Here is a 25,973-nt window from a genome sequence, read left to right as displayed (position 1 = left end):
TATATTACCATGCCTTAAATCGGGACGTAAACCAGGTTTTACACTATTCCCAAATATATATATCTAGGTGAGGGGAGGTGAAGAGAGAAAGTAAAATCTTTGTGTTTTGATTGTTCAGCATTAAAATGTGTCATGTTCATTAACTTTGTTTTTTAAAAGTTGATACAGTAAAATACATTTTCAGTATGAATGAAAGAAGCAAAATATCAACAACAGTAATATGATTGAAGATGATCAGTAATCATTATTATTTTAATTATATTATTAATGTTTACAATTTATTTAAAATGATCAAGTATTTTAATATTTGTAAATAAATTGTATACATTTATAATATAAATAAAATAAATATTATATTATATTATATTATATTATATTATATTATATTATATTATATTATATTATATTATATTTTTTCCAAACAATTCTACAAAAATGAAATGTACATATTAATATATATTTCTGATGTATGTCCATTTTAAACCATGTGACATGTTTTTCATAATGTATGCCTGTAGGTGGAGCCCACAATGCAGCAGTATGAGCTAGACACTTTTGGAAAGAGTCACGACCTGATGTCCAACTTTTGGAATTCCTGCTTTGATGACCTCATGAGCACTGCGCAGAGAAGAGACAAGGACCGTTCTGACTGCAAAGCCAAGTTTCAGGTGTCTGCTAACCCCAGTTATTCCAATACAGAGGGAATATGTTAGGCTGGTAAAGAGAGGATTGCTGGTTTAATCCATACATTGAGCAAACCTTGAGTGCTTACTGCTTGGGAATACTGGGATTATTTATTACACATCCCAAACCCCGAAACATAAGTGTTTATGATAGATGAGTTAATAACATGAGTTAATTTGTGCTCTTCTCTTTGCAGGAGCTCATCATTGACCCGTACCTAAAACGAGTGCGCACGGAAAACAGCCGCTACCACAGTGTGCAGAAGATGATTAACGGCCAGCAGGCGGTGGTGTGGAGGCACTGGAAATCACTGCGTAGATTACTGAGCAGTGAGAGAGGAGCATGGGCTCTCAGGTCTGCATGCGCTAAACCTTTCTGATGCTTAGTGAATATGATGCATTTATTTTACTTCTCATTTATAGATATTTATGTATGTAGTATACACAGCAGTTCAGTTATGAAACTCTAGATGGCGCAAGCTGATCGGTCGATATCTTGTCCTTTTAACAGTTTAGGGGGTTTCCCGTGCCCGACAGGCATGCTAGTCATTTGTCAGTCTTGCTCCTCCGTGTTCACGTTGTCTTCGGGTCATTTTGACCCGGAGAAGATTTTCTTTTTCCCGAAAATACTAGTTAATGTTATTGCATTGGACTGAAACTTAGTGACTTTGTTCGCAAAGGGTTTAACTACTTCTCAGATGTTTTTTGACAATTTTCGTACTTTTTTAGGGGGGGGGGTTGTCACCTTGTTACACTTGTGGTGTTATGACCGTCCTACAAAAAATGTATTATAAATCTCTCATTATACTATATTATCACCCAATATTGGATTCAATCTTTTTGTCAACTTTTGTCAAAAATTGGTACTGTTGATCACACTAGTCTACTTTAATTTTTCACTAGGAATTTTGTTTTGAAAAACTTTTATTTTGTACAAAATGGCACATAGTCACACTTGTGGTGTTCCCAGTCAAAAATGACCGGTCTACAAAAAATTGCTTATAAATCTCTCATTATTCTATATTACCACCCAATATTGGATTCAATCTTTTTGCCAACTTGTTCTCTTTCAATTAGGACTGGTTTTATGTTTCTATTTGTATCTGATTAATCGTAGGCCTCATTTATCTGAGAGTAGGCATCTCATTTTTTGAGTAAAAAAAGCATTATTTTTGAATAATTTTGGAAATATTAAATAAAATATGAAGAAAATGTTGATCACTTTTGATCACACTAGTCTACTTTAATTTTTCACCATGATGTTTGTTTCGAAATCAAAATTATTCAAAAATAATGCTTTTTTTACTCAAAAAATGAGATGCCTACTCTCAGATAAATGAGGCCTACGATTAAACAGATGCAAATAGAAATATAAAACCAGTCCTAATTGAAAGAGAACAAGTTGACAAAAAGATTGAATCCAATATTGGGTGATAATATAGCATAACAAGGGATTGATAAGCTATTTTTTATAGGCCGGTCATTTTTGACCAGGAAGATCAGAGGTGTTGAACACCACACAAGGGTTAAGTCCTTTCGATTTAAAACTCTCACTCACTCACTCACTCACCTCTAAAGACAGTATTTGCCGCCATCTAATGAATCTATTTTTTCCAGCGGAAGGAAGGCTTTTAGTGATTTTTACCCCATGAAAGTTGCATTGATACATATATTTTTTGGCTTTAATATTTGTAATGTGTAGTAACCATTTTGTAAAAGCAATAAGGTACTCGAGGTTAGTGCTGTATTGTGAATTGAAGGGGTTTACTCTGCTTCGTGTCGTGCCTAACAACGCACTTCAGCTGTGACTTATTCAAGATACAGCACAGCCTCTCGAACCTTATTGCTTACATCAGCAGCATATCTTATCTAATGGCAGTAGCAAGTACGTACTTGCTCTGCAGCAACAGAGCAGCAGTGTAGCAGATCTAGTCTGCCAAATTGATGCACCTCTTGATGAAAATAAATGTTGTGATATTATTTCCATCAAGAGGTGCATACATTTTTGGTCAAGATCTTGTATTGACAATGCAAGAGTCCAGCACTCTGTAAAGTCTCCTCCAGCACAACCCAAAGACTTTCAATTAATTTAAGACTATTCTTTCACTATTTGAGCCTTATGCACCTTGACATTGTCATCCTGGAATATGCCCATGATGTGTTTTCCTAAATGGTTGTTTAATAAATGAAAACACACTCCATCAGTTAGGGTTAGAAGAACTGTAGCCAAACATATAACATGCTAGAAACATAATCACTGCAATAATGATCCAATCATAGACTCTTAAGCATTTGCCTATTTAAATGCAAACAGCGATTTCTTTTTTTTGGTCGGGAAGTGTATATATACATGATACTTGGCCTTTGCATGTCACTTCCACTTTTCACTTTATATATGTATATATGTACATATATGTGTGAAAGTGAAAGTGACATGTGAAGGCCAAGTATGGTAACCCATACTCGGAATTTGTCCTCTGCATTTAACCCATCCAAGTTAGTGCACACACATTAGGAGCAGTGAGTAGTGAACACACACACACACACACACACACACACATGGAGCAGTGGGCAGCCATTTTTGCTGTGGGGCCCGGGGAGTGATATGGGGGTTAGGTGTCTTGCTCAAGTCTACACTCAGTCATTTCCTGCCGGTACTGAGAATCGAACCCGCAACCTTCGGGTTACCAGTCTGACTCTCTAACCAGCGCCACCGAAAATTGAGTTGAAGTGAGGTTCAGTTGTATACACTGATACTGTATATCTAAGTATTATATTGTGGTATGTGTGATGATGGACTGAGTGGAAGTGTTTGTGTTTCAGGGTTCAGCCAGAGGTGAGATGGAAACTGTCGAGTGCAGAGACGTACTCTAAAATGCGTCTGAAGCTGGTGCCAAACTACAACTTTGATTCTCACAGTGATGCCAGTGCGCTGAGAGATAACATGGGTTAGTATCCCTGTAATCTGCTAAATGAGTTTTAATAAATGAATGAATGATACGGAATAAAACAATAGGGAGTAATATATCTCAGAATGACTGTTGGTAAATGGCCATTGTGAATTTAAATTATTTTTATTTTTTTTGCCTAGACCAAGTACTTTAAAATCATCTCTCTCCACTTGAACTCTTTGTTATTTCAGTGTTAATGTTTATATGTTGGAGTTCTGGAGTTGGAGCTGTTTTTTTTTTCTCTGCAGGAGCCGACAGTCCTCGCAGCTCGACCGAACCCATCCCTCTTGCTGTTGCCAAGGAAGCCAAAGTTAGTGACATGGAGGATGACAAACTAGAAGATGAGGATTTTGTCTTCCTTGAAGAGTGAGTGTCATACTGTAATTCTGAGCACTCATTTGTTTCAAGCAAGTTATCTAAACCAAGAGATCTAAATTAAACTGGTTGATGCCAAGAACCACCAAATATGATGAACCCCTTGTAAGGAATTCTCATAAAATATATAATGAACATATTTGTATGTATTAAAAAATTGGTATGTGAATACAATACAATAGTAATAGAATAAAAATTATATTTTAATAATAGAATTAATATATTTTTAGCATGTTACCTAAAATTACCTAAAAAATGTTTTAAAAATAAAATATTCCGTCAGCATCAATATGACACCCAGTTTTCAAAATATAGTCTTTTCATAATAATAATGAGAATAAACATTTCTTCCACCGAGTAATAGTGTTACGTAGGGTGAACTCAAAAACAAAGGAGAGCTGGATCCAAATGCAGTGAGTTTAATAATAGAATAAACATAACAAATCTAACGTGGAGAGCAGAGTACCAGGGAACAGAATGAGTGCAGCAAACATAACATCCATGTAGGATAAGACTCGACAAGGAACACAAGAAACACTGGGGTTTAAAATACACCAGGCAAACAAGACACTCCTGGGATCAAAGAAAACTACAAAACATGGCACAGAACAGGAAATAACATAAAAGTCCACACAAGAGCAGTGGAAGAGCACTTGATCTCCAAGTAAACGAATCGATTGAGTAATGATTCAGCCTTTCTGGTACCTGCAAACAGCTGGGTTTTTTGTGACCGAGCGTATGTTAAGCAGGGTGTGTGTGTGTCTTTCCTCAGGGCGGAGGAGGTCGAGGAGGAGAGCCAGAAAGAAAAGCTGGTGCTCTCAGAGGAGTGTGAGCTCATCACTATTGTTGCCGTGGTACCAGGTCGTCTGGAGGTCACAACACACCACCTGTACTTCTATGATGGCAGCAGTGAGAAAGAGGAGACCGAGGAAGGTGAGTTGCTGCTTGTATCGGACCGTATATGCCGCCATATTTCCAACCTCTCTTGTTTGTCAAAAGTTTGGAATAATTGAAATGTTGTTGTTTTTTTTAAATAAGTTTCTTATGCTGCATTCATTTGATCAAAATTACTGTAAAAACATTAATATTGTAAAACATTATTACAATTTAAAGTAGCTGTTGTCTATTTTAATAAATTTTAAAGCTGAATTTTCAGCTTTAGTGTCACATGATCCTTCAGAAATCAATCTAATATGCCGATTTGGTGCTCACTTATCAATTGTTATTTATGAATTATTTATATTGATTAATAGTAATGGTTCTTATTATTATCAATGTTAAATTTGATGTTAATTTTTGATGAATATAAAGTTCAAAAGAACAGCATTTATTTGAAATATAATCTTTTGGAACTTTTGCCTTTACTTTCACCTTTGATCAGTTTAATGCACACTTGCTAAATATTAGAAATCCTTTTTTTTTCTTTTTTCTCACACTACCATTCAAAAGTTTGGGGTATCACGGTTTCCACAAGAATATTAAGCAGCATAAACTGTAATATTATATTGATAATAATAAGAATGGCTAATTAGAAGAAATGTTTCTTGAGCACCAAATCTGCATATTAGAATGATTTCCGAAAGGAGGAGTATTGATGTTAAAAATCCAGCTTTGTCACCACAAGAATAAATTACATTTTAAAATATATTAAATTTGAAAACAGTTATAGTAACAGTTCAAATTGTAATAATATTTCGCAGTATTTCTATTTTTAATGTATTTTAGATTAAATAAAAGCAGTCTTGGTGAGCATAAAAGACTTCTTACAAAAACATAAATGGATATTTATTATTTCAAACTTTTGACCAGTAGTGAATTAGATAAGATATGATTCATGATTATAATGTGTATGCTTTTGACTGTCCATCCAGGTATTGGGTTTGATTTCAAGAGGTCACTGTCACAGCTAAGGGAGGTCCACCTGAGGCGATACAACCTGCGGAGATCAGCACTAGAGCTGTTCTTCATTGACCAGGCACACTACTTCATCAACTTCAGGAAGGGGGTGAGTTCGACACAAACTGTGGTACTGTAGAGACAATGGACAAGGACACAGTAGATGGCAGCAAGCATTGGTTTCATTTGAGGTCTCCGTGTTTTTATATTTGTTTGGGTTTTCCCACAGGTGCGGAACAAAGTCTACTCCAGGATCCTGGGTCTCAGGCCGCCCAATCTCTTCTACTTTGGTTCTCGCTCTCCTCAGGAGCTCCTGAAAGCCTCCAACCTGACTCACGTACGTCTTATATGAAAGAATGCTCATAGCACAATTTTTTTCCATTTATGTGGGGAATTAAAACCTTACTACTTGCCCTGGCCAAGTGATTAACACAAACTCCAGACACATTGAGCCTTGGTGCTTATATGGGAGATTCTGATTGGAAACTGTTCTGCATTGCGTCCCAATCCCATTCCCCCCTCTCCCCCCATAATTTCCTATTCCCTCTGTATTGTATCTGCCAATAAAAAACCTGTTAAAAGGACCCAAAAAAAAAACATTTTAATTTTTGTTCCTTTTGCAGAGATGGATTTGCAGAGAGATCTCCAATTTTGAATATCTGATGCAGCTCAACACCATTGCTGGTCGCACATACAATGATTTATCCCAGTATCCAGTGGTGAGTCCTTACAGAGCCTAACCTTTGATTTGTTGTTTTTGTTTTGTTAAAATATTTGTTTTTGTTTGTTTTCATTTTGTTTCAATTTCTTTTTTGTTTTGTTGTTTTCATTTGGTTTCATTTCAATTTGTTTTCTTTCATTTCAATTGCTGTTGTTTTGTTTTTTGTTTTTGTTTTTGTTTTTGTTTCATTTCAATTTGTGTTGTTTTGTTTTATTTTGTCGTTTTCGTTTAGTTTCTATTTCGTTTAAATTTCTGTTTTGTTGTTTTCATTTAGTTTTGTATCAATTTTTGTTTGTTTTTTGTTTTCGTTTCATTTCCTTTTTTTTTTTTTTTTTATTATGTTTGGTTTTGTTGTTGTCGCTTCGTTGAAATTTTTGTTTGTTCTTTAGTTGTTTTCGTTAAAATTTTTGTTTTCGTTTTGTTTAGTTTCAATATCTTTTGTTTTGTTGTTTTCGTTGAAATTTTGTTTTGCCTTTTGTTTTGTTTTCCAAACCACTTGTCCTATGTAGTGTCGTGGGTAAGTTGGAGCTTGCCCAGCTTCTCAAGCTTAATTTTATTTATGCATTTTAATTAATTAATTAATTAATTTTTTTATATATTTTTTTTTTTAAATGTTTATATAACTTTACATTTTTACAAATTTTTGCATTTATTTTTTTTGTAATAAACCTACATTTAATTTAATCCATTTAAATTGGTGGTAAATATGCATTTAAAATCCATTTTGCTGAAAAATCTAAATGTGCATGATTCTGGTGTTGTTACTGGATATTGTACTGGTCACACGAGTCATCGCTTTTCTTCATGTGCATGTGTGTATTCTCAGTTCCCCTGGGTGTTGTGTGACTACACATCTGCTGAATTGGATCTGGAAGACCAAGCGGTTTTCAGAGATCTGTCCAAACCCATTGGTGTTGTCAACTCTCGCCATGCACAGAACGTCAGGGAGAAGTGAGACAGTCTTGCAGTCCTTATTGCAGAATTCTCATTATCAAAGAATGTGTATCACAAAACCAGAAGGATGGATAACAATACCACAAGCCGATAGCTATAACTATAGCTATAACATGATTTATAAATAGATTTAAATTAGGAAATTATAATAGTTTGATCTTTCATAAGGTAAAGCACTGTAATGTAGAATGTTCTGTCTTTCAGCTGACTTGTTAAGTGTCTTGTTGTTGTTGTTTGAATAGGTATGAGAGTTTTGAGGACCCAACAGGCACTATCGATAAGTTCCATTATGGCACACACTACTCTAATGCTGCCGGCGTCATGCACTACATGATCCGCACAGAGCCCTTCACCTCATTACATATACAGCTCCAGAGCGGCAAGTAAGATACACACTCTCTCACACACACACACACCAGTGCAGTCATACTACTGGGTAAATGCTGCAAGCTAAGGGCAGAGGAGTCCAATCCTGCTCCTGGACGACCAACATCCTTCAGAGTTTAGCTCAAACACACCTGAACCAGCTAATCAAGTTCTTCAGGATTATTAGAAACTTCCAGAAAGGCGTGTTTGGGCAGGCTGGAGCTAAACTCTTCAGGACGTTGGCCCTTCAAGCTGCATTGGACACCCCTGATCAAGGGTGTGCTTAATTTTGCTTTGGGCCACATTCAAATTATTATTATTTTTCTATAGCTGAAGACATTTGTACTTGTAATGTGTGCATTTATTCATTCCAAGTATTGTTACCTGAGGTACAAATTGAACTAAAATCTTATCATTAAAGAGGTCATATTATGCCCCATTACAAAGTCTTGATTTTATTTTTGGGATCTGATAGAATTCATGCTTAAATGTAAAAAAAAAAAAAAAAAAAAAAGAAACATTATTTTTCACATGTTGCATTGTTGCAGCATGTCTCTTCTAATGGCGCTTTTCCATTACCAGTACCAGCTCAGCTCGACTCGCCTCGGCTCGGCTTGGCTCGGCTCGGCTCACTTTTCGCTCCGTTTTCCATTGCAGATAGTACCTCCACAATAGTACCTGGTCGTCATAGCTACGCCGCAGGAAACTGCTATGACTTAATCTTTTACGCGAGATGCGCGAGACACACCCGCTACCCACACACACAGGACAATGGAGGAAATCGAGTGTATGCTGTTTTTGGATGTTTTTGTTTTTGCTGTTTTTTTTATTCAGGATACTCCGTCTGGCGCGTGCAATGATGACGCAGTGAATAGTGACGATTCTCTCTGACCAATCAGCAATCTGCCGTGTTTTCACGTCACATTTTAGTATCGCCTCAGCTCGCCTCAGCTCGCTTAGAACCTCGCCGGAGGTGGTACGAAAAAAAGTACCTGGAAGCAGGTACAGGTACAACTTTTACACAGTGTAAAACCAAACAGAGCCGAGTCGAGCCGAGGTGAGCTGGTACTGTGTAGTGGAAAAGCGCCATAAGTGTGTCTGAAACGCTCTGTTTAGTTCCGGTCTCTATGAAGCCCCTCCTTCCGAAAAGTGCAATGTGCTCTGATTGGTCGGCTGGACCCAGTGTGTTGTGATTGCTCAACCACGCAGAGCGTTTCGGAAATGTCACGCCCCTTACCTTTTTAGTGCATATACCTTAGGAGGGAATCATTTAAATGAGGAATATCGTGACGTGTACGTTCCCGGAAGAAAACTCAAGACATTTGTGGCATTTCAGGGAGTTCAGGAAAAAGTGCTTACTGATACAGAGAGTAACTCCTTTTGGAGTGGACTTTGTAACTTTGCAGAGCTAAAGAAAGTTGGGGAAAAAAGCATAATATGTCCTCTTTAAATGTAATTGATCATTTAACATTTAAATTAGTTTGATGGTTTTGACACTTCAAACTATAAAACTATGTATCCATACAGGAATATAGATCACCAACATCAAATTGTAAATGTTATAAATATTTATAATATTATAAATATTGTAAATAAAATAGCATGTTTGTTTGCACTCCCTTGTAATGACCACTAGGTTGCAGTGTTGTTTACCTGATGGTTTTTAATTAATCAGCACAATGTCATATGTCTGGGCTGCTCTTAAATGAGTGATTGTGTGTGTGTGTTTAGGTTTGATTGTGCCGACAGGCAGTTTCATTCAGTAGCAGCAGCGTGGCAGGCACGAATGGAGAGTCCAGCGGATGTGAAGGAGCTCATCCCAGAGTTCTTCTATTTCCCAGAGTTCCTGCAGAACTTGAACAGTAAGTGAGTCAATGATGAAAAGCACACTGCCACAGAAATATGTTAAATGGCCTTTACATTTTATTATGTCTTGTGTGCAGATTTTGATCTGGGATGCTTGCAAATGAATCAGGACATGGTCAATGATGTGTTGCTTCCCCCCTGGGCGTCTTCACGTGAAGACTTCATCAGGAAACACAGAAAAGCCTTGGTGTGGGAACTGACACAATATATATATAATTTACTATAACTAAATGTGTTGTCTTATGAATATCCAGTGAGTGAGTCAGATGTTTCAGTTACTGCTCTGACAAATTCAGTGAGTGATTCGTTTCTGATTCAAACTGATAGAGTCTTTTTGATAGATTCATTAATTCAGCTCATAGGAGTCATTTGCTTATGAATCAGACAATGTTTATGCTTTTTTGTGTTTATGTTTTGTTTTCTGCATGTAGAAAACACGGTTATTATAATAAAACATGTATTTTTATGTAATCACATCGACTGCAATTAACAATGGCACAAATATAATTCTGCCGTGACGCTGCAGGTTTAATGGCTCAATGGAAAAAATGCTTTTAAAACATGCACACTCTTTTGTTCTTCATCTGACACACATTCTCCTTGTGTATCTGTGTGTTTAAAGGAGTGTGAGTATGTGTCTGCTCACCTGCATGAGTGGATAGATCTCATATTCGGGTATAAGCAGCGAGGACCTGAAGCAGTGGAGGCTCTTAATGTCTTCTACTACTGCACTTATGAGGGTAAGAGACCTCTTGTGAGTTTGTATAAGTTTGAACATGTTCCTGCATGGAAAATATGACTGATCGGTGTGTGTTTTGGCTGTCAGGTGCAGTGGATCTGGACGCCATAGCTAATGAGACCGAGCGCAAGGCCCTGGAAGGCATCATCAGCAACTTTGGCCAAACGCCCTGTCAGCTTCTTAAGGTGGGATATATATATATATATATAGCTTAAGCTTAATTATATTTGATATATACTGTATGTAATATAGTAATATTGCACAAGTGAACCCTCTCTGTGTTATTCAGGAGCCTCATCCTCCCCGTATGTCAGCAGAGAACGCATTCAGGCGGCAGGCCCGTCTGGACTTACTACCCCCCAACCTTTTTGATCAGCTCAGTAAACTTAGATCCTTCAAGGAGGTAAGTCCAAATTTCTCAGTATTTTATTTCAACTGAATAATGTGCTGAAATGGCAAATTTGAGTTTGATTTAAGGAGATTGTTTTGTGAAACTGTGATTTGTTTTGTGATTGTTTTCGTGGAGGTGGTGAGTGATGGTCTGCCGTTGGTGCAAGCCATGGTGCCCAGAAATCAAACCCGCTCCTTTATCATCCCAGGTTCTGACATACTGGTAAGATTAGTTCACAGTTATGTTTACTTGTTGTATACTAATATTCGATTAGTATGAACCAATTACTTAGAACAGGAATTTTAGGGTGCAAGTGGGTCCATGGAATAGGGGGCCTCAGCAAACTTCCAAAGGGCCCTCAAGATTACTTAAAATTATGTAAAATAAGACAAAACAAACATGAATATAAATTTATAATGAATATAAATTGTCTTGTTATGCCAAGTTCTAAAATATTTTATGGGGTGAAAATTGTAATTATTATTATTTTTTTATTTTTTTATCCTAATGCAGTTAATCAATTAAGCTTTTTTGAATATTATTGTGGACAGTGATTTAAAAAATGTTGAGAACCACTTTTGTAGTCTGAGGAATATTTGAAAAATAAAGATTTTGTGGCTATTGTTAAATATGTTCTTTCAAAAAAATAAAAAAACATAATACTTTAAATTCATTTGCTGCATATCCCAAAAAAAGGATTACACGCTGTCATACTAGCAATCTTCTTTTATTATTATGTGCAAAAAAAAAATGTGCTCAGTGCATATTAAATGTGCACGTTTTTTTCATAATTTTTAAATAATGCACTATTTTTCAATCTAAAGATTGATCAGGAATTTTTTGGAACTATTGTGTTTCTTCTTTTTTTTACAGTATGAAATAAAAAAAGACATTTGCATTTAGTTCGAATAGTTTATATTTCTGTTGTTTCTATGGAGTTGTCTGTTCGCAGGGGATCAAAATTCTCGGTAAAACTGCTTTGGAATAATATTTATTGGAAAAGCATTGTACAAATAAATTTGAAATTAATTAGATATGTTACAATACAAACATTACTCTAACAGATGTCTTAACACAAAATACATATTTTCCAGATAATTTTGGTAACAATATGTCTATCTCACTCTTAATATTGTTTTCACTTAGTGTACAGGGATCTTTATCACGCATCTCTATATATCATACGTATTTATTATAGATCAGTGGTCTGTAAACATAAAAAAATATATACTCTACCATTTAAAATGTGGTGTTGGTAAGATTCTTTAATGTTTTTATGTGATTTATTTGATTAAAAATACCATAAAAAAATTAAAATAACTCTTTTCTATTTAAATACATGTTAAAATGTTATTAATTCCTGTGATGGCAAAGCTGATTTTTCAGCATCATTACTCCAGTATCACATGATCCTTCAGAAATCATTCTAATATGCTGATTTGCTGCTCAAGAAACATTTACTATTATCATCTGTGTTGAAAATTCTTTGATTAATAGAAATGTATTTTCATTTATTTGTAAGATTATAAATGTTTTACTGTCACTTTTGATCGATTCAATGCATCCTTGCTGAATTAAAGTATTCATTTCTTTCAATCTTACTGACACCAAACATCTGAACGGTAGTATATCTGCCTTTACATTTTAGTAAGGTGGTCCCTCACAAATGGTTCATCAAGTTTGGGGGTCCCTGACATCAGTAAGTTTATTGCAGAACAGACACCGGCATCTGAATGAGTTTTGAATGGCTTTTGTCCTGTTTTGAAGGTGACGGTGAGTGCTAATGGAATGATAGGCACTCATAGCTGGCTGCCCTACGACAAGAACATAGCCAATTACTTCACCTTCACCAGAGACCCCTCTGTGAGCAACCCAAAGTAAGTTTGAACAAGCACAAATATTCACTATAAACTAGGGCTGTCAAAAGATTAATCGCGATTAATCGCATCCAAAATAAAAGTTTGTGTTTAAATAATATATGTGTGTGTACTGTGTATAATTATTTTGTATATATAAATACACACACATGCATGTATATATTTAAGAAATATTTGCATACATATACTGTATATATTTATATATAATTTATATTATATATAAATATTTTTTTTTTATATATAAATAACACATTTTTCTTAAATATATACATGCATGTGTGTGTATTTCTAGATACAAATTTAATTATACACAGTACACTCACATATATTATTTAAACACAAACTTTTATTTTGGATGCGATTAATCGCGATTAATCTTTTGACAGCCCTACTATAAACACATTATATAATCATGTGCAGAGGCTTTTGATCAGTGATGTCATACGGTTTTAAAGACGAGGTTTTGTTTAGCCAGAAAGTAATTTTTTGGTGACAACACTGGTCCTTGGACAAATAATCAAAAGCTTTATAGAAGCATATAAACAGCAGCTATTTGACATCAAACTCTGGTGGTTTGGCTTCTTTCATCTCTATAATGTTCTTTAGTCAAATTGAGTCCTTTGTAGTAAAATCTCATTTGTTTTGCCAAGCCTTTCTTGTTATTTATGAGTGGTTTGCTAACATGTGTCTGATGCTTAAACACAACATTGATCTATTTCAAAATGTTCTCCCACTGTTCCTGCTGACAAGTTTAGTCCCGTTTGTTGGTACTAACCTTTTGTTTGATCTGTTTTTAGGACCCAGCGGTTCCTCAGCGGGCCGTTCTCCCCAGGGGTGGAAATGGGCTCCCAGGTGCTGGTGGTGTCCAGTGACGGGCGTCTGCTGTTCAGCGGGGGACACTGGGACTGCAGCCTGCGGGTCACTATGTTAGGCAAGGCCAAGCTGGTGGGCAGGATCTGCCGTCACATAGGTGAGAGCCGTCTGTCCGACATAGACGGACCCAAATAGCACTGAGCCAAGACGCAGCTGTAGGCGTATTAATGAGTTGTTCATTAAATATTTTTTTGCTGAAACTGAACAATTAATAACTCTCAGGTCCCTCTTGATTTAAATCATTCAGAATATGTATGGTGTAAATGCATTTGATTATGAATGCATGTCATGACGACTAATTAATGTGTATTTCTGTGGAATATAGATGTGATCACATGCCTGGCTTTGGATCTCTGTGGTATCTACCTCATCTCTGGCTCACGGGACACCACATGCATGGTGTGGCAGGTCCTACAGCAGGTTTGCTAACACAAAATACTTGTACTTTAGTTCCAAGTTAGTACAAAAATAATATTTGTTCTATATCAGAAGTATGTAGAAACATGTACCTACTCAATTCGATACTCATTTCTCTGTCTCACTGACAGACAGCTGCTTTGGAACGCTTGTGTTCCCATGTGAAGGGCGTCCGTGCTGCTTCATATCTCAAGATGATGCGTCATCATGAGATTTTTTTGACTTCTTGGTCAAAATGTCCATCGGTTCATTTTAACTAAATATACACTACCGTTTAAAAGTCAAGATATTAATACTTTTATTCAACAAGGACACATTAAAAAGATCAAAACTGACAGTAAAGACATTTATAATGTAACCTAAAAAATGTAAGCACTGTTGTTTTTATGTTTGTTCTGTTATTTTTTTATATATATACATTTTGCTCTATTGCTCATAACTCGTCAATTTTTTTTCTTGATTTTATTACTATTTACTTGAATAATTATTTGAAGCAGTATTTGCTTAATTGACAAAATTGAAGACTATATTCCTTTGTTTTATTTTAATTTGTTAATATTTATTTTAATTTAACTTTTTAAATAAAAGTATGTTTAGTAGCATATTCATTTTTGCTGTTATCGAGATGTGTTCATTTATTGATATGCTGAATTTTCATCACTTTATATAACTGACATGAGATACAGTACTGTTCAGAAGTTTGGGGTCAGTCAGATGTGTTTAATTATTAAATTAATTATTAATGTATTAAATAAAATAATACCGCAAGGATGCATTCAATTGATAAAAAGGGACAGTAAAGACATTTAATTTCATAATATTACAAAAGATTTGTATTCCAAATAAATGCTTTTTTTTTTTTTTACTTTCTATTCATCAAAGAATCCTGAAAACAATGTATCATGGTTACCACAAAAATATTAAGAACCAAAACTGTTTTCAACTGTGATGATAATAAGAAATGTTTCTTGAGCACCAAATCAGCATAATAGAATGATTTATGAAAGTATCATATGACACTGAAGACTAGAGTAATGACTGCTTTGACTCAGCTTTGCCATCACAGGAAAAAAATACATTTTAAAATATATTCAAATAGAAACCGATCATTTAAATTCTAATAATATTTCACAATATTTCAGTTTTTACTGTATTTTTGATCAAATAAATGTAGCCTTAGTGAGCGTAAGAGACTCAAAAACGACAAAAAAATCATACCGACTAAACACTTTTGAACGGTAGTGTATATAATAATAGTCCGAACTACAGCTTGATTATATAATATAACTAGTGATTATATTCTTTGATTACCTGTAGGGTGGTTTCTCTAGCGGTCTGTCTCCACGGCCCGTGCAGGTCCTCTGTGGACATGATCAAGAGGTCACGTGTGTCGCCCTCAGCACTGAGTTGGATATGGCGATCTCAGGGTCAAAGGTCAGTTTAAATCAGGCCATTTCTAAAACGTCCCTTCAGGAGTTGAACTTTATTGCATTGCCATCAGGGTTGATGAGTTTCCTCTCACTTGCTATCTTTGTCTCTCGTTCAGGATGGCACAGTAATCATGCACAGTGTGCGTCGTGGACAGTACCTGCGGACCCTGAGACCGCCGAGTGAGAGCTGCGTTCCTGCCCCTGTGGCGCACTTGGAGGTCGGCATGGAGGGGCACATAGTGGCACAGACTGTTATGGAGGGCCGCACGGCTGGAAAGGTGCTGATTGACTGCAGACCACTAAACACTGTTTGTCAAAAGAAGCAAATTGTTGCTGTCGGGCGGAAACCTTGTATCTTAATTTTTCGTCATTTTTATTTTTCCCCATAAATCACTACTCTTTATATCTGTCTGTGGGTGTTGCAAATCTAACCAATGAAAAGTATTAAAAAGAGCTTGTGACCAAAGCTTCTAACTCCATTGGTTTCTCAAACTGTAAGTCAAACCTCATAACTCCGCCCACCTCTATTGTGATTGGCCAAACGCGCGCGAAACACCAGCACCCGCCATTTTTTAAAACACACAGATTATAGCCTATATATTTACTCTACAAACTAACTCTACGAACATGGAAAACAGTGATAGATGGGCCTCTTAACCTTTACGCTGAGGAGAAAATCCAACGCAACTTTGAGGGGACCAAGGGAAACATGATTATGTATTTCTGCTCAGCTAGCAACACTGGACATCAACCACACGGCATACGCTAACAACTTTTCATTACTGTCTACTTTCTATGTATATCAGTTCTATCTAATAACATATTAGACAGGACTGTTAGACACAGACCGTAAACTAATGAACACGGAGAATGCGAGCACTGTGTGGCTCTGGCTGGCGTTCTCAGCGCCGTTAAAATAAAGGTCACAATAAGCGCGACTTGCGTCACTTCCTACTGGTGATGCGAATGCAACCAGGAAAAAGTTCCTAGGGGAACCATTAGTTCTCGGTGAACCACCCTGGTAGCTAGTTCCCAGAACTTAAGTGCGAAAATACCCGGAAGCTCCTAAAATAGTTATTGTAAGAATGGAAATTAACACATTATAAAAATGCAAAAAGAAATTATAAATAATAATAAAATATGTATTGTTTTTATATGTAGGTCCATCAGAGCAGTGCTTCTCTACCCTTGACTTTGGGCCCTGTTTTTTGACTGTTACATTGATATTTTTATATATTCTTTTCTGCCTGTAGGAGAAGTATGCACTGCATGTGTATTCTGTAAATGGCTCTCTCTTAGCATCTGAGACCTTGGATGAGAAGATTTCAGCTTTGCACCTGGTGCCTGACTACCTCATCGTGGGCACGCAACAGGGGAACCTTCACATTCGAGACTTGTACAGGTAAACACACCTCTGACGGTTATTGTACACTATCGTTCAAAAGTTTGGGCTCAGTGTTTTTTAATCGAAATTAATACTTTTATTCAGCTAGGACACATTCAATTGACCAAAAGTGACAGTAAAGACTTTGACATTGTTACAAATCAATTTGTTTCAAATAAATACTGTTCTTTTGAACTTTTTATTCATCAAAGAATCCTGAGAGAAGTCACAGTTTCCACACGATAATTAAGCTGTTTTCAGCGAGAAATGTTTCTTGAGCAGCAAATCAGCATATTAGAATGATTTCTGAAGGATCATGTGACACTGGAGTAATGATGCTGGAAATTCAGCGGTGCCATCACAGGAATACATTTCAATTTAAAAATATTCAAATAGAAAAGTTCTTTTGAATTGTAAGAACATTACTGTTTTACTGCATTTGTGATCTAATGAATGCAGCCTGTGTGAGCAAAAGAAAAAAGAAAGAAATGTTCAAATCCTACTGAGCCCAAACTTTTTAACGGTAGTGTAGGCGTACAGCTGTCCAGCTTAGCACAACCTGTTTGATCATTTTTATTTATTTATTTATCTTTATTGTAGAAGAATTCTTAAATCCTTTGTGTCATCACATTAAATCTTCAGCAGCTGGGTCCATGTTTACTTCTCATTCCCAAGTCTCTCTTTCTGTGTGTGTGTGTGTGTGTGTAGCTTAAATCTGGCTGTGGCGCCCTTGGCCCTGAAGGTCCCAGTGCGCTGTGTGTCTGTCACGAAAGAGAGCAGTCATATCCTGGTGGGCCTTGAGGATGGCAAACTCATTGTGGTGGGAGCAGGGAAACCAGAAGAGGTGAGTGAGTTTGAGAGGGTCTGTATGTGGAAGGGTTTTTAAGCCATTACGTTTTTACTGTTTGAAATAGAATGCATGCTACTCATTAAAGGAGTGACCAATGAAACTCTCACCTATATTCTGTGAGGTTACAGTGTTAGTACTTCAGCATAAAGTTGACAGTCACAGTTTACTGTTACACTACAATTCAAATGTTTGGAGCTGGTATGATTTTCTTTAATGTGTTGTGCTCTTATGCACACCAATGCTGCATTTATTTGATTAAAACAGTAATAATGTGACATATTGTTATAATTTAAACTAACTGGTTTCCATTTTAAATGTATTTTAAAAAGTAATTTATTCTTCTGATGGATCATTACTCCAGTCTTCAGTGTTACATGATCCTTCAGAACTCTTTCTATTATGCTGATTTGCTGCTTAAGAAACATTTACTATTATTATCAATGTTGATTTTTTTTTATTATTTAATATTAAATAATAATATTTTTGTGGAAACAGTGATACATATTTTCAGCATTCTTTCATGAATAGAACAGCATTTATTTGAAATAACATTGTAAATGTCTTTACTGTCACTTTTGATCAATTTAATACGTTCTTGCTAATTAAAAGTATTAATTTCTTCAACAAAAAACAAAACAAAATCCCATTGACCCGAAACGGTTGGGTACATTTTAAGTGTAACAGTTAGTAAACTTTTGTAAATATAGTAAAAATTGTGTAAACAGTGTAAAACAACTTTACAATATTAACTTTTAAAACAATATGTATATTACAATTAGTTTTTTATGGTGTACTAGACAAAATGATTCAAAATGGCATCCCTAAAATGTAATATTATTCATTATTAGCTCATGTTAGTTCATAATATATGAACTGTTTAAATGTTTTACTGCACATGTAGAAAATGAATCCGCACCTTCTTTTCTCAAGAATGTTTAAACCTTTGTCTTAATTCAGGTGCGATCAGGACAGTTTTCCCGGCGACTGTGGGGCTCCACACGCAGAATCTCCCAGGTGTCCTCAGGAGAGACCGAATACAACCCTGTTGAACCTCCTGGTAAATGAGCTGAAACCTTTGCCTCCACCGTTCCTTCAGCACTCGTCTGGTTTCCTGCAGTTCCAAAACAGAGATTGGGAAGAAGAGAGCATAATGGGAACAGTTGTGAACATCCAAAACATGCACTTTTTTATGAAAAGGGAACATTCTTCTTGACAATGCAATGATTTATACTGCTTTTAACAAACAAACATTCCAAAGATTTTTGATCAGGTGAATCAGGCGGCAAACTTTTTGAGCGTTGGCGGCTGAGACTGAACTTTAACTTTAAAAGCAGTATGTTCTGTCCTGTGAATCACAGACCGGTCTGGAGACCGAGGCACTGTAGCTCAGCGTGATGGACTTAGTCTCTGTCACTGAGTGACAAACCGTAATCACCTGAGCCGTTTAATAGTATAGTAGATCTTCCTATGCTGATTTTTGCTTCTGCTTTGCTGATCACGGTCAGCACAGCAACACTGGTACTCCATCTGACACTTGAAAGCCTTCTTATATTGAGCTATGAATGGGACAGGCAGCAACAGAGATATTTTAGCTCTGTGTTTATATGTGGGTGTGGGTGTTTGTATTGCTTTGCACGGTTACTTGCAGATGCTTTGTATGAGGCAATAATAATGACGATAAAGATCCTTTCACTCTTGTCCGTCGATGTGAAGCGCTTTGAGCCCTGCTAAGTCTTGAGACTTGATTCAGTACCACCAGTGCCTTAAAACAGGTAAACAATATAAATGTTCATAATTATGATTGATTATGACATTATATATATTAAAGGGATTGTTCACCCGAAAATTAAAATTTGTCATTGTTCCAAACCTGAATGACTTTCTCCTGCAGAACACAAAAGAAGATATATATAAGATATATATATATATTAATGCTGTCAGTTGATTAAAAAAAAATCAATGTAATTAATCTAAAATTCTAACTTTTTTTTTAAGTAATCACAATTAATAATTTTTTTCTGGGGGTGGGGGTAAAATTAGTAATTATAGCGATTCAACATCACAGTATAATAAAAAGCTATAATTTTAACATTTAATAGGCTTTAAAGAAAAGCAACTTTTAATTTTAGTGAACTTAAAAGAATATTTACATAAAGCCATTTTAATAAATGTTACATGTCGCCACAGAAACAAGTTATTTAGTTGTTTTTGGATTATGTAACCTTGTATTTTAATAAATAAGTTTGACACCAGCATTTTACACACCAGTGAAATGTCATAATTCTTGATTACAATTTCTAACAAAAACTGTTAGCCTAACTACGAAAAAGTTCAAAATGTAAAGAGTCAGGAAAAAAAAATTATAAGAACAAATAAACAAATTACATATATTGAAGAATTGTCTTTTGTTCCAATTAAAGTCAATGGGGTCCAAAACAACATTGTACGGTCAAAAAAATATTTAGGAACGGCATTACGGTGAGTGAATGATCACGTGGTTTTAATTTAGGGGTGAACTATCACTTTATTTTAAATGATGATATTCTCCATACTCGCACTGGGTAAATCTTTAATATCCTGTTATGTGTTATAAAAAAGAAAGTGCCTTCCTGTCAGTGCACTGAGGGATTCGCACAGCCATCACCAATATCCTCTTAAATGTTAAAGTCAATGAGTGCACTTGTTTGTTCTTCCACTGTAGGGATAAATTGCACTTGAAATGAAAAGCTTTTGGTTTCTTTTCATATTTACGATATGGTTTCAGAGCATCCTTGGATGCCCCTTAATGTGCTGCATTTCCAATCTCATTTAGCCTACACAAAATCTAAATCTTAATAGTTATCCACTTTTGAACTTTGCAAAGTGCCTCAACTGTGTTCTTCACTGTAATTATTAAACTATTTGTAATATGTGAAACATATGCCAGCTGGTCTTAATTGCCCTGTGAATGTGTCTGTTGGCTGAGGCCACAATTCTGTCTATGTTACCATTGGAATTTTTTTGTCTAGATGTTTTGGGGTTGTTGTTTTTCTCTTGACGCACTGAATACTTTGAAGGCTGTGCTGTATGAGTGGTGTCTGTGAGACACATGGGTTTCGGACACATCTTGCTGGCTTCTCTGGGATGGTTGCGTTCAATCTTTTGCTCTGTGCTGGATAGCAAAGTCAGCAGAGACAAAGGGAAGCACCGAGCACAACGGCCAGCAGTTACACACTGTTTAAAGGGGTTTTTTTTCTGGTATTTACTCACATTTGTATTGTTCTAAACTCATGACTTTCTTTCTTCAGTGGAATAAAATTGTACCGATCGCTCTTTTAGAACGACAATGACTGAGGACTGAGTCTTTCAAGCTTCAAATAGGACACAAAAGCACCATAAAAGTTGTCCATACAACTTGCATATTATATATTAAGTTGTACAATATGCGTTGTGTTAACAACAAACTAATATTTAAGGTGTTAATCACTGAAAATCTGGTGAGCTGTTAGCTGCTGTGACCGGGACACATGAGTGAGTTTGATTTACGAACGAATCAGGCTTTGTGAACTGGATCATTCACTGAAAAGTTCAAACTCAAAAGAACAATTTGTTCATGTTACACTCAAAAGCATTGATGGTTTCATGAAGATTTTTTAACATCCATGGACCTTTCAATTCCAAATAGGTTCTTGGATGTTTAAAATGTTCTTTGCAAGAATTTTTTTTTCTTTTAAGAACTCTCAACTGAAAGGTTCTTTGGGAAACCAAAAATGGCATTGCTGCGAAAATCCCCTTTTGGAGTGTAATGAATAATGACTTAAAATTCCACACTCAAAGCTACTGTATAATTTTTTTATATGGCTCTTTTTTTATGCTTCAGTCAACATTCATTTTAACTGCATGAACGAGAGTAAATAGAGCGACTCTTCAAAATCCTCTTTTTGTGTTTGACAAAAGAAAGAAAGTCATACAGGTTTGGAACTTCATAAGAGTGAATAATTTTCATTTTATTCCTTAAATACAATATATCACTATCACTCACAGTTTAAACTGCCACTGAAACCATTACTGTAAGATTATGTAACTTAAGGGAGTTTTTTTAGAGTGTGTGTGTGTATTATTTTTCACTGTATTTCCCAGCTACACACACACCTTGAGCCTTGAGAGTCTGTCTTGTTTGAGTTTAGTCTTAAAGATTGAATGATAGAATTTGATTTGTGATGAGAAACTGAAGCCATAAGAGTTTAAGTCCCGTTTAAGTCCCGTTATGAAACGCTTACGACTAAATCACTCCATGATTCTTTTTATGTAAAGACTATGATGTTGTCAAACTGGTTGAATTATGTTAAGCTTCATGTCTGTTCGAACAAATGATGGCTTCAAAAGAGATGTAAACAACCATTCTCTGTTGAACACATGCCCATTTCTGCTTGAGTGAGTGATGTGTTTGTGTAAATGTATATTGTTTCTTTTAATTAAATATATAAGTCTAAATAAATTGACTTGAGTTGTGGCTTATTAGGTTTAGGGAATTCGTTTTTATTGTTATATTTTCTGTTTTCATTTTAATTTCCATTAGTTTTAGTAATTTTCTGGTATGTTTTTGTCTTTTTAATTATTATTATTATTACTGTTTTTAATTTATTTTAATTTCAATTAAAATTAATGTTTATTTCTAGTATTTTTTATGTTTTTAGTTTAACTATAATAACCCAAATAATCTGTTTAAATAATGTGATTTATTTTAATTTACATATTTTTTTACTTTAAAAAAAATCATAAAAAGGAAATATAAAAACTTGTATCATAACTGATCTTACATTGTTTTTTTGTTTTTTTCCCCTCCTCAGTTCGACTCCTTTAAGATCCTAAAAAAGGTTCTTTTCTTTTCTCAAATCAAGTCTCAGTTTTTCCCTGACGTCTCAGCCTTTTATTCCCTCCTCCTGTCCTGACGTGTTAAACCCTATTAGAGTTGAAGAGGTCACAGTTACACCACATTTATCTGAGCCGGGAATCCTTTGATCTCTCAATGGGCCGAACATCCTGTTGGCTGAACCATAAACACCCCAAGGGGTACGTTTGAGTGGACGACGGGGAGGGGGGGGGAGGACTCTGGCATGGAGGGATGGAATGCGCCTCTTCCAGTCACTACATGCAGCGGGACGGAGAGGAGATGGGATGTGCTGGTTATGGTGGCAATTCTGCTCTGATCTGGGTGGATAACAATGGGAGGAGGGCTTGACACCTTGCTCTTAGTAGAACCAGGCATCTACCCTCCACCCCCAAAACAAGAGGTGGGGGAAGGGGTGTAGATTAAAACGTCTTGACAATCACTTGTTGTCTGGGTAGTTCCTGAACCACAACAACCTGCAAACAACCACAAAGCCTCCCAGTGTCCCCCACCCCCTTGTCCTGTCTCTGCGTTGTCAGGCCATGATCATCTTCCATTTCAACTATTATTATTTCTTTGCTGTGATCTGCAAATTCACACTCTGGTAACAGGCTGCCAAAGTCTTTGCATCTTTGGAGGGTTTATAGTCTTGTAATTTACAGTTCTCTGCTTCTCAGGGTCTGTTGACCATGATCCAAAGACTAAAAACTACTTAATGACTCGGGACTCACTGACATGGGTGTTGGCCCGATTACTCTAAAGATAACTATAATAATAACTATATTAGCGTCCACACCGAGGCCTATAACATTGTGTTTATTTTAAGCATGCACTGCAGTTATGTCGCCACATGTTTTTATCATTCATCAGCCAAAACAAATCGTTCTGAAAGCGATTCCAACAATAGCATTCCTCTGTGCCGTTATATGTTAGCTGTGATGTGGACTTTCCCTATTCTCATTATTAAAACTCTATTGTTACCGTTATAGTTGTTTTCCTCTGTGTGAACAAGCCTTAAAGGGTTAGTTCACTCTTAAAGGGTCAGAGGTCACTCTTCCGCCGAAACTAGACTCACGGATGACCGTTACCGGGATTATGATTATAGTTTATAAAGTTATAAATATGGATATTTTTCTTTCAAAAATGCATCGCTTCGCTTCAGAAGGCCTTTATTAACACCCTGGAGCCATATGGATTACTTTTATGATGGATGGATGAGCTTTTTTGGGCTTCAAAATCTAAGGTACCATTCACTCCCATTATAAAGCTTGGAAGAGCCAGGATATTTTTTAATATAATTGTGTCCGATTGTGTTTGGCTGAAAGAAGAAAGTCATATACATCTGACTTGAGAGTGAGTACATTTTGGGATAATTTTGGGGTGAACTAACCCTTTAAGTAAGACAATTTTTGGGTTGTTTTTTTGTGACAAATATGAACATCTGAACTGTTTACATTTTGTCAAAGTTTTCTCAATCACTGAACCATTTGTAGGCATATTACCATGGTAGCCTAACCATATTTTCCGCTAAAATGTGAGATCACTGCAGCTCGTAATACAATAATCTGATTTCTTCCTTATTTTTCAGAAGCTGCAACCAAAATTACATAGTAAGTAGCTACTACATTTGATGAGGAGCATACTTCATGTTAAAAAACGTATGTTGTATAGTGTGAATATGTGTAGTCTGAATGCAATCCGGACGTACTATATTCCCCATGTTGCCATTGACACTTGATTTACGGCGTCAGTTGGTTTGCTTCACTGCCATTCACGACTTCACTCCTGTGGCCTCATGGGATAGTAGTTTCCATGGGTGCGTCTCAATCGTCTCCCTAGTTCAGTAGTCAGGGCACTGATCAGACAGTCGGCCATTTTAAGAGCTGTCTCAATTGCAAAATCTTTCCAGTGCACTGAAACCTTCGCTCCCTAAAAAGTCCCACAATGCACCGTGAAAACCAGGGAGCATCAATGCTCACATGTTCTCTTACTGGAAATTATGAAGAGTGAAACATAAATCGTGTGAGCCAACACTACACATAACATTATATTTTAGTTACATACATCGCTAGACAGGTAGCCTAGTGAATATAATGTAGCTAACATTTATGGCTGAAATGTTGTATAGGGACATGTAACAGTCAAAGTATCATAATGTACTTTTAAATAAACAATTAATGTCAGCAAGATTTATGTACGGCTGTTGTTCATAAATACCAGTAGTAGACGTCGCCGGAAATAGAGCCTTCACTGTCCCAATGTGTAGTGAGTGAGTCAGGGTCCTTACCAGTGCCCGAATTCGTGTATGCAATATACTGATTCACAACCTAGGGAGCTAGGGAGCTGATTGAGACTCAGCCCATCATATGCACATCAGAATCTCACTGGAAGCAGTTGGGTCCTCCGAGTACTGTGTACTTAATGTAATATTCTGACAAAGGGATATTCTTTTATTTAAGACACCAGAAGTAATTGTAAAATGGGGCCTCAGTGAAGCTGTTACTTTGTTGGGCAAAATCACCCTTTTATGTTTAAACCTAGCTACTTCTAAAGCTATGTTAATTGTATGTTAGATAATTATGTTATGTTTATTAAAGATATCAAATGGATTTAAGATTTAACCTATTTATAGAATATTCCATTAAATTTTACCTGCAGTAAATTTAGTTTTTATGGGAACTGCCAAAGTAATTTTTATATTTGATAGTTAATATCTAAATCTTAAAATTGACGTTATTTTTAACAAATTATCAGAAAAAACAAGAATGATATTCTCTGTAAACTGACAGGGCATCTTAAAAAAAAGGGGGGGCTCTTAGACGTTAGTTCCCTAGTAGCCTACACACAGTTGAGAGTTCAGTCATTAAGACCTACCAGGAACGAAAGGAAAAGGCGAAACGAATAGGCGAAGAATTAACTGAACACCATCTCTTCTTTAGGCTACTTTCCCCCCGCTTCTTATCGGTCATTCTTTGAAGCGCTGATCATTGTATGCGAGGGAAGTCTCCATTTGTTGCTCTCTGAAGTCTCGAGACCCCATACTGAGTTTTACGACGTTACTTAAAACCCTGAAAAGTTTGTTGTGTCTCTTTTTATCTCAAAGTATTAACTGAAGCCTCTACTAGACAAAATGGGGTTTAATCTGTGCCAGTATTTGTAGTCTAGTAATTCACCTTGATAACCACCTTGTCCGTTCAAAATCTCAAAATTAACAGTTATTATAATAGGCTACACACATTTGAACAGAAAATATCAACACATTTTTAAAAATGCAAAAACAACATTTCAAAATATTTGTGCATAATTTTTACATCTGATATGACCATGTAA

The 25,973-nt window shown here is 36.0% G+C and overlaps 1 protein-coding gene across 1 annotated transcript in view; it reads left to right on the top strand.

Annotated features, from left to right (window-relative positions):
• The window catches only part of nbeal2 (neurobeachin-like 2), a 72,226-nt gene extending 51,444 nt beyond the window's left edge, over positions 1 to 20,782 (top strand). Inside the window, exons 31-54 of the mRNA XM_084089975.1 lie at positions 519 to 668; positions 881 to 1,038; positions 3,507 to 3,631; positions 3,883 to 4,000; positions 4,782 to 4,942; positions 5,881 to 6,014; positions 6,135 to 6,242; positions 6,529 to 6,624; positions 7,453 to 7,577; positions 7,823 to 7,963; positions 9,678 to 9,808; positions 9,890 to 9,999; positions 10,435 to 10,552; positions 10,639 to 10,736; positions 10,841 to 10,954; positions 11,078 to 11,164; positions 12,710 to 12,819; positions 13,617 to 13,789; positions 14,018 to 14,112; positions 15,427 to 15,543; positions 15,656 to 15,817; positions 16,793 to 16,941; positions 17,632 to 17,767; positions 18,731 to 20,782. Coding sequence (XP_083946101.1) covers positions 519 to 668; positions 881 to 1,038; positions 3,507 to 3,631; positions 3,883 to 4,000; positions 4,782 to 4,942; positions 5,881 to 6,014; positions 6,135 to 6,242; positions 6,529 to 6,624; positions 7,453 to 7,577; positions 7,823 to 7,963; positions 9,678 to 9,808; positions 9,890 to 9,999; positions 10,435 to 10,552; positions 10,639 to 10,736; positions 10,841 to 10,954; positions 11,078 to 11,164; positions 12,710 to 12,819; positions 13,617 to 13,789; positions 14,018 to 14,112; positions 15,427 to 15,543; positions 15,656 to 15,817; positions 16,793 to 16,941; positions 17,632 to 17,767; positions 18,731 to 18,838 — 3,024 coding nt within the window. The 3' untranslated portion in view covers positions 18,839 to 20,782. The remainder of the gene's footprint in view (positions 1 to 518; positions 669 to 880; positions 1,039 to 3,506; positions 3,632 to 3,882; positions 4,001 to 4,781; positions 4,943 to 5,880; positions 6,015 to 6,134; positions 6,243 to 6,528; positions 6,625 to 7,452; positions 7,578 to 7,822; positions 7,964 to 9,677; positions 9,809 to 9,889; positions 10,000 to 10,434; positions 10,553 to 10,638; positions 10,737 to 10,840; positions 10,955 to 11,077; positions 11,165 to 12,709; positions 12,820 to 13,616; positions 13,790 to 14,017; positions 14,113 to 15,426; positions 15,544 to 15,655; positions 15,818 to 16,792; positions 16,942 to 17,631; positions 17,768 to 18,730) is intronic.
• Positions 20,783 to 25,973: the final 5,191 nt, after the last annotated feature.

This window comes from Abramis brama (assembly GCF_963993115.1).
Source record: "Abramis brama genome assembly, chromosome: 17".
NCBI lineage: Eukaryota > Metazoa > Chordata > Actinopteri > Cypriniformes > Leuciscidae > Abramis > Abramis brama.
Note: the sequence above shows the minus strand (reverse complement) of the source record. Positions and strands in the feature narration are given on the sequence as shown.